This window comes from Nothobranchius furzeri, chromosome 1, assembly GCF_043380555.1.
Source record: "Nothobranchius furzeri strain GRZ-AD chromosome 1, NfurGRZ-RIMD1, whole genome shotgun sequence".
Taxonomy (NCBI): Eukaryota; Metazoa; Chordata; class Actinopteri; order Cyprinodontiformes; family Nothobranchiidae; genus Nothobranchius; species Nothobranchius furzeri.
Genome location: NC_091741.1, coordinates 69,797,870 through 69,807,187, shown reverse-complemented (window position 1 = coordinate 69,807,187; position 9,318 = coordinate 69,797,870). Strand labels below are relative to the sequence as shown.

Below are 9,318 nucleotides of genomic sequence, written 5' to 3'. Positions count from 1 at the left end.
TCTTATTGTTGTCTTTTGTCGCCCTCTGGTGGATAACTTCCTTAACAGCAAGTCGTCTTGTTATTGGCGTATTTTGCGATGTGCTTGTTTCTGATTGGCTCTTAAAATGTAAACCACCCTTAAAAATCCTCCGTGCAGAAACAAGCACTGACAAATATATTTTTCAACCTGAATAAACTACACATTGAACCCAGATGACTGTTTTTATGGGAATATTTTTATTTATTCAAAATTTAAATAATTTAGTCATGTCTAATTTAGAAATTCCTACTGAGAACTTGTGAAATGTGCCACTATTGTCTAGGCAATTGTGTTTCATTTCGGAGTACAAAAGCGGAAGTACCGTCCCAGATTGTGTTATGAGAGTTACTTCCCGAGGCTGTATAACAAAATGAGCTTTAAAGCGTTTTTAGGTGCAACATTAGCCGTCCTGGCGGCGAATTGGTGTCTGGTTTGTTGCGATATAACCGATGGAAACTCCGAACATCTGAAAAGAGAGCATTCGTTGATGAAACCGTACCAAGGTATGAAAGCAAACCGGATATTCAGACTGTTTTCTGCTATCACCGATTTTAGAAGTTATCCAGTGACTTCTGCAGCACTAACATTCCCTAATCTTTACAAATATTTTAAACAAGTTATACCCGTTAGGTCTGTGTGAAGTAAAATTGACCATATTGACATAAAAACGTCTGAAGCTAACCCACTAGCAGCGTGCTTTACGGTTTAGGCACACCTTCACTTTGAGAAGTTTTTGCGACGTCACAGCATTGCTTAACGGTGATACTTAAAATTCTTAACACAGTTAAGTTTGTTTCTTTATTACATTATTGTCTATCCGGTCCGTTGCATGTAGCTCTCTGGTTCGAATTCAAAGTTTGGACGCAGTCTGTGGCCAGTCCAGGTGTAGCTTTTTTTTACAACTATTTGTTTCTTACTGAGATCTCTCAGTGAGCTCAGGGCCTTTTGAAATGATTTGTATTTTGGCCGCAGTGTAAGGAAAAAAATTATTCAGATAAACTGAATACTTGTAATAATTTGGCTAGTGGTAATAATCATGTTTGATTTATGGCTACACTCAGGAACAGTTCATCAGATCAGGTGCAGATGTCATTTATTGTAATCTAAGCAGGTCTCTGCAGGTGATTTTGTGCTGAATTATGTGGGAATTATAATATTGTTGCACTATATTGTGCAGCTTTGAACAGTGGCAGTTTGAACTAAAGTTTAGGTGTTGGGATACCTGCAAAGTAAAGCGTTGTTATTCCCAACACCCACCCACAACTAAAATCTTTTAAAAAGCATATTAGTCTAGAGCCCACACACTATTGTAACAACAATAAGCCCACTCATTGAACTTATTAAATCATTGCCTTTTAACATTGTTAAATATTTTTGCTGTTTAAATATCATGCAGCCCCCACAGCCCAGCAATTCAATGCAGTTAAAAATGTCAGTTCCTTTTTGATAATTATTATATTTTAAATTTACACGTGCATCTATTTTCTCCTGTCTGATCCTTGACTGTGATCTGTCATCTTATTCTAACTCTGTTTGCTAAGCAGTTTTGTAGCATTACCAAGCACAGATTTGGGCCTGATTGGTGTTTTCATGCGTTTGTGATACAGGTGTTGGCAGTCAGTGGGACTTTGGAGGAAGCACGTTGGTGACCAGTTCATATGTCCGTCTGACTCCAGATGAGAGAAGCAAGGAGGGATCTATCTGGAATACTGTGGTGAGAAGATCTTACTGTGTGCTACTCTGTAAAAGTATCACCTAGTCAGCCTCATCATTGGACCACTCCAGTTTTATGGTTTTAGATTATCTATTTACAATGTTAAATTTAAAGTAAATAAAACAAACCAAGCTACCAAATGAATAAAGAAAGTCAAGTGTTTTGGCCTTACTATTAATACAGCATCACAAATGCCCTCCTTACATGTAAATCCTTCATCTACATTTTTTGAACCAACAGTCTTGATGCCTTTTCTTTGTTAAACTGGTTGTTTTGAAACTTTGAACATGTTTCCTGTGTTTTACCACTTATTTCTGCATTTTGCCAAGCTCTTCAACATGTTGGAATTGAAGCTTCGAACCCTTAGGGTAAAGCTTTTTAGCTTTGACTGCTATAGGTTTAACGGAGTGTGACAGAGTGTAAAGTGTGAATCTAGTGTCTGATTCACGGTAAAATAGACGAGCGTTGAACCCATGGAAATGTAGGCTGGGTATTGCTGAAAATGACATGTTCTTTGTGTTTTCATGTGATCCATTTGCAGCCTTGTTACCTGAAGGACTGGGAGATGCATGTCCAGTTTAAAGTTCATGGTTTGGGTAAAAAGAGCCTCAACGGTGACGGCATCGCTATCTGGTACACAAGGGAGAGGCTGCATCCAGGTAGCCTCATTGTTGCTGAGGTCTTTTGTGGTAGACGTTCACCATTTTTCTTTTTGTTGCATACAACTTTGGGTTTACAAGAAATGAAGCAAAATTAACTGAACCTCCTGCTTTTTAAAGACTTAAGTTCACAGACAAACCGTTTTTTACATCCTATTATTGCTCACTGAATTTCACATGCAGGATAAATGTGAAAATGGTCTTCTACCCCTATTTCCTGCCTTATCCACTTATCGAAAATAGACCAGACAATTTTACGTCACATTGGAAAAATAACATTCATGGACTCGCCCATCTTGATTCACGACAGGGAAGGCTGGCCGGGAAATGGCAAAGAATGTCTCGGCTAGTGCAAGCTAACCGTTAACATCGGCAACTCCACCACACAGCAGAACTCCTCCAGGCTTGTGCTTTTTGTGAAGATGTTGCAAAGCAAGCCGAGTCAGTGGTGGAGTCGCATTGGTGTTAGCCAATCAGAGGGGAGATGTCTGAATATCAGGAAATAACACTCCAAATCCCGTCATGTTCTGCTTCCCTCTGCTCTGGCTCACTTCTGCTTCCTGAAACGGGAGCGTGAGAGCTTCTCCCTCACAAAGATCGACTCACAAGGCATTCGTTTATAATGGAAACCACTGCTGAAGTGTTGAAAAAATGAGTGAACTGGGTCTTTAAGTAGTTGTTGCTGTAAGATTCACAAGTTTTGCATTTTTGAATAAAGAAAGTAAGATTTGTTAAGTGACTCACGTAGCATAGAATATGCATCAAATAAGAGTTTAGGGCGACACAAGAGGTGGGGATAAGATCAGAGACTTTCACAATAATAAATACCGTATTATGATTAAATAATGCAAACATAAAACAAACTGTAGCTTAGATGTCAGTCCAGATAAGTTCTAGTCATGTAGGCATCCATCTTTGTTCTCCTGTCATTGTTTCATCAAACCCAGATGTTTCTGTCAATCATCGCATCATCCTTTCATCACTGTAGTCTACAGGAAGCGTCTCTGGTTGTCTGCTCATGTCTTGCCTCATCTCTGCCTCCATCTTTAGGCCCTGTGTTTGGAAACCAAGATCAGTTTGTTGGCCTGGCTATTTTTTTGGATACCTTTCGCAATGACCTCCATGGGATGGATGTAAGTGTTGTTTGTGTTGCTCCAGGGTATTGACCGCCTTGTTTCTTTGCAGGGCCTGTGTTTTCCAACAATGCTCACTTCCACGGGCTGGCTGTTTTTGTAGATACTTACTCTAATGATGAGACGATGGATGTGAGTGGGGGCTCGGCTTTCTCTCGTCAGCATGCTGTCTCAGTGTTTCAGGTCGTCGCTGTAAAACGGCATGTTGTCAGAACTAAGAGCATGTTCGTGTCTGAGCACCGTGCAATCTGTGGGGTGCTATTTTACTCATTTGGAGTAAAAGTCAAGTAGGGTGTATATCTATTACTAATAAGCAGGGTGCTCATCTTGAGTTATATTTATGTAAACTCATGTCTGTTTAATAGTTTAAGAGCAGTTTTTTCCAAAAGTTAGACACCTTTGTGTTGCAGCTAAAGTTTTTTGTGCTGTTTTTTTCTACATTTGCTGCTTTTTACTTTGCAAATTCTGGAATTTAAAGTTACATACAGCACAATTATATTTGCAGCTTGTTTTCATTTTGATGTCAGTGTTTTCAGTTCCATTTTCGCATGTTTTTCATATTAAAGTGATTCTCAAATTACCTCAGGTGTTTCCTTTCCTCAGATCCTGTTTAGTTTCTCATTACGCTTCCGTCTGTGCAGTTCCTTTGTTTCAGTCATGATTTCTTGTCTCTCCAGCGTTCTTTCCCTTACATTTCGGCCATGGTGAACAACGGCTCTGTGAGTTATGATCACGGGAAAGATGGTCGCTCGTCGGAGCTGGGAGGCTGCTCGGCCGACATCAGAAACAGAAACCACGACACGTACCTCGCCATTCGCTACTCTAAGGGCAGACTGACTGTAAGGAGAGACACCTTTCCTTTTCATTGTTGTAATGGTTTTATTATTATTGTTCTGAGGTGAAGGAGAAACTTTAATTGGTCAGAGTTGGTCTTGGGGTTCTCAGACTGGTCAAACTCTTAGAAGCTCAGCTTTTTAATAATTTGTAAATAAACAACTTAGTTTAAACAGAGAAGATTAAAAATATCCATTTAATGAAGTTGAATTTCAGTTTCAGCAGATTAATTCAGCTTTTGGATTAAAATGTTAAGAACTTAGATTTATCTGAATAAAGAACGTCATCTTTCAGTTGTAAGATTTAAAAACACAAAATGAAGAAATTCAAGGGATTTAAAATTGGGTGAAATTTTATATTTTAGCTAAACCAAAATGTATAATAAATTAGTTTGGGGTTTAAATAAATCAATGAATTTATGGAAATCTAAGCTCACTTGATCATCATCATTACATATAAACCCACTTTAACTGCTCACATGGTTCTGGGAGAACTTTGGTCCACTTCTGATCATTTTATCATATCAAAGTTAAATGTAACCTGTTTTTTTCTGAGTTTGTGTTAACTTATTGTGAAAAATATCCGAGAACCTAATTATTTGTAAAACTTTACCTGATCAGATGTGTAAAGGTATAAAAGGTTGTTCTTTTTATTTTAATTAACATCAATATTAAAAAAAAAAAAAAAAAAAAGAGGCTGAGCTCGTGAGACCAGTGGACCATTTTCCCTGAAACCAATGTTGTCCCTTATCTTGTGCACGGCAGGTCATGATCGACGTGGACGACAGGAACGAGTGGAAGGAGTGCATCGACATCGGAGGAGTTCGTCTTCCTACCGGATATTTCTTTGGTGCATCTGCAGCAACAGGAGATCTCTCAGGTCGGTCACCGCTGAATCATTTTAAACACGTGTAATGGCAAAGGCAGACGTTTTAATGTCAGGTGTTTTACTTATTATCTAACTGTTTGTTTATATTTGACTCCAGACAACCATGACATCATCTCCATGAAGCTCTACCAGCTGATGGTGGAACACACACCTGAAGAGGAGAACCTGGACTGGACTAAAATTGAGCCCAGTGTCAGTCTTCTGAAGTCTCCCAAAGGTAGTCAAGTTCCAGAAAATGTGTTGTTGTTTTTTTTTTTGTTCAATGTAAGTAAAAAAAATAATAATAATAATTAAAAGTCAGACCGGTCGATCCACGTTCCTACCCTCATCTATGGTTACGAGCTTTGGGTAGTGACCGAAAGAACGAGATTGCGGATAAAAGCGGGCAAAATGAGTTTTCTCCACAGGGTCTCTGAGCTGTCCCTTAGAGACAGGGTGAGAAGCTCGGTCATCTGGGAGGGGCTCAGAGTAGACCTGCTGCACCTCCACATCGAGAGGAGCCAGTTGAGGTGGCTCAGGAATCTAGTTGGGATGCTTTCTGGACGCCTCCCTGGTGAGGTTTTCTGGACACATTAAACCGAGAGAAGACCTAAAGGAAGACCCAGGACACGCTGGAGAGACTTTGTCTCACGGCTGGTCTGGGAATGCCTTAGATTTTCCCCGGAGGAGCTGGTCCAAGTGGCTGGGGAGTGGGAAGTGTGGGCCTTCCTGCTTAGGCTGCTGACCCTGCGACCCGACCTCAGAAGCATCTGACAACTGGTGGATAGAAAAATGACTAAAAGAGCTTGAAATGGTAAAAAGATGTAAAGGTGATGGGATTTTATCGTAGGATTTAGCATTAAAGTTTTAGAGCTTAGAGTAAGACAACAAAAACATCCATCAAACAATTACTAAATACTTGTTTCATTCAGACAACAAATGATCTCCTTCACCCTTCCACAGACAACATTGACGATCCGACGGGAAACTTCCGGGGAACGCCGCTCACTGGATGGAAAGTCTTCCTGCTGCTGCTGTGCGCTCTGCTGGGAATTGTGGTGTGTGCCGTGGTGGGAGCTGTGGTGTTCCAGAAGAGACAGGAGAGAAACAAGAGGTTCTACTGAGCCAAGAGCAGAACCTGATCACAGGGGTGGTAGCTGTGAGCCAAACTGTTTCTGCACAACAGAATGAGCACATTCAATGTGAACTTTTCTCTGAGGATTGTACGAATGTTAAACTTCTGAAGCGCTGCGCTGTGAGCTGAGAGGAAGCAGGTTCCTGTGACATTACTGACCCTAAATACAGTTGTTTCCTTATTTGTTTGTTTTTGTTGAGTCCCTGCAGGGTCAAAATGGAAAAGTAGTCATTTACAAATCTGGAACTGGGTTGTGTTTCCAGCAGCTGTAAAAAAGTTACCTTTAGTTTTTGTCTTCCGGCCTGCCTCAGAACAACCACTCATAAAGAAAAACCATAAATGTTCAACTAAAGCCATCAATCACATGAAAGCAGAGTTTTTATCATCTGTCTGACTCCCAAAAGGACTGCAGAGTTATTTCTGTGTTATTGCCATTTTTATTTACATTCACGTCGTCTCTGAAGTTCACATACATTTGTCTTTGTGAAAGAACAAAACTGAGGTGAAGTTATGTTGCTGTATGAGGAAAATTATGTTCTGGTTCATTTTAGTGGAGAGGCAGTGCAATTTTTGTTTTGAGACTCAAGAATGACTTTTAGTTTTCTGTTTTGTACAAAAACAAATCTTCACATGTGGTACTGGAACAAACAACTAATCACTTTGTTAGATCCAGAATAATTGATCACATCTAGTAGTTCATATGAGATAATTGCCATTCTGCATAAATGTAAGGTGCAGTGAAGATCCAGTTTAATACAATAGTTTTTATAGAACTGATCATTAGATAAAAGCATCAAATGATGAACCAGCTCATCACATCTTCAAAACTTAAACCAGCCGGGGTCAAAAGCTTTTGAGGTGTTTGAATGAGTGGTGGAATTTTGTGTTGATTTATTTGCTGAATTTTTGAATTTGTTATTTAGGTGCATCAGGATTTGTTTTGATGCGCTTCTTTACAAAACCTTTAATCGTTTCTAATTTACCAGTGTAAAGAAACATTGGATCACTAAAGATAATAGAAAGCTACTCTGGTTTCTGTTGGTAAATAATGTGGGGTAATCTCAGAGACTGAAGTCTTGCTGCAGGTCTTTTGATTTTTATGCAGAAAATAGAAAAAGTAAAATTTTCTTCTTTTTTTTTGTGGAAGAATCATTCTTTACATTGTCAGAGCTGCAGTCTTTACTGTGATAGTTTTTGCTGAAACGCTCAGTAAAAACTAAATGACTCGTTAACAGCCAGGACGTGAAATGCCACCAGTGTTAATTATGAAGTTCATCACCTCAGATCCAGACACAGATCATTTAAAGGAGCATTTACACAGACTCCTATGTAATGGGGTCATAAACTCGTTCCTCCTTTTACGCTGACTAAAGTCCTTCTCCAAACATCAGAAGGTAAGTTGGGGGGTTTTATGTTTGCTGAAGCTCATTTGGGTTTTTTTCTGTTTTGTTTTTTGACTTGAAATGTTTTCTGTTTCCTTTGTTCTGGAAGCTTCTTGTTTCCATCCTTTTTGTGAGGAAACCTGAAGCAGCTTCTCGTCAGAAATAAACAAACAGGCTTCTTTATTGTGTGTGTGTTCCAGTGTGTCAAATTGGGATGATTCAAAACCCTAAAGTTTCCTCAACCAATAAGTTACATTCGGGAATGTTCAAGCAGTAAAAATAAGAGTATTTGAAAATGGTGCAAAAGTCCATGTCAGTAACCAACTTAGACTGAGAGACCATCTAAAGTAGGGGTTATCAACCTAGTGCCCATGGAACAGAAATGCTGCCATCTTTTTAATTACAGATGCATTAATAAATATTTAAAAACAAATTGTTTATCATAGATGAAGTTTAATTTAACTGATCTATTCCAGTTCAAAGGCCAGTATTGTAGCAACCTGCTAGCCCTTCGTAAATCTCAGGACCTATAAAGTAGCTCCCAGTTTCACAAAGGTTGGTGACACTTGCTCTAAAGGCTCGGGAGCCTTTTGCAGGTGTTCTGGATTCATTAGCTGATTAGAGTGTGACACTTTGAGTCTAGAATATTGAACCTTTTCACATTATTCTAATAGTCTGAGATTTTGAATGTGTTGTTTTCATCATCTAGCCATAAACATCAGTTATAACAAATAAAAGCTTGGAATATATGACTTTGTATGGAATGGGTCTATCTCATGTATTAGTTTAACCTTTTGGGTTAAATTACTGAATTAAACATTTGCACCATATTCTAAATTTCCCAGGTTTACCTGTATGTGGTTCCCTTCCAGAAAAAAATAATTTAAGACATACTTTTCAAAATAAAACTCACAAGGCAGTTTACTGTTACTTAGAGCCAACAGTGCTGCAGCAGAATCAGACAATAATGTGAGATGGTCTATGCTCCACTACCCACCTTCTCACCCACAAAATAGCCAAAAGCTCAACAGAAAAAACAGACAAATTATCCGTCACACGAACACTTGATCTAACATGCGGCTTGACAATATAAACCCCAAAACTAGCTCTATGAAATGTAGTTTCTTTAGATCCATCAGTATAAATCTGGACAGCATCCTTTTGCTCGCTTAAATACATTTCTAACAGTCTAATAGCAACTGCTTTTTCCAATCCTAGTAAGTCCAAAAACAACGTCCGGCTCAGGTAATTGCCAAAACGGCATTGGAGACCACACTAACCCCACCACCATATCCTTCTGTAGACTTAGGAGATGTACTAGTTTTACAACATGATTTAGGAAAGTATCCTCATCCTGAACCCCGCTGGATCCCCAACAATCAACGAGGAGACATTTAGACGCCAAGCTGCCACCAAACCCGGCCAGTATAGTCCAATAATGAACCACTAGTTTTTCCCTCCTCATTTTCAAAGGGTCCTCCCCCATTTCAACCAGCAATGCTGGAATTGATGTAGATCTAAATGCTCCGCTACAGATTCTAAGGGCTTTAGACTTCACATAATCCAGTTTACA

At 39.2% G+C, this 9,318-nt stretch overlaps 1 protein-coding gene across 2 annotated transcripts; it reads left to right on the top strand.

Moving 5' to 3' along the window:
- The first annotated feature begins 307 nt into the window (after positions 1-307).
- On the top strand, positions 308-6,544 carry lman2 (lectin, mannose-binding 2). Of its 2 annotated transcripts, none has more exons than XM_015974342.3 (8): positions 308-524; positions 1,629-1,735; positions 2,277-2,394; positions 3,580-3,659; positions 4,205-4,366; positions 5,126-5,240; positions 5,347-5,466; positions 6,192-6,544. In XM_015974342.3, exons 1-8 carry the CDS (start codon positions 392-394, stop codon positions 6,350-6,352), a joined length of 996 nt encoding a protein of 331 aa, XP_015829828.1. In that variant the 5' UTR covers positions 308-391; the 3' UTR covers positions 6,353-6,544. The 2 variants fall into 2 exon arrangements, with proteins under 2 accessions (XP_015829828.1, XP_015829827.1); XM_015974341.3 differs by lacking the exon at positions 3,580-3,659 and adding an exon at positions 3,445-3,527 and having other exon boundaries at positions 309-524.
- Positions 6,545-9,318: the final 2,774 nt, after the last annotated feature.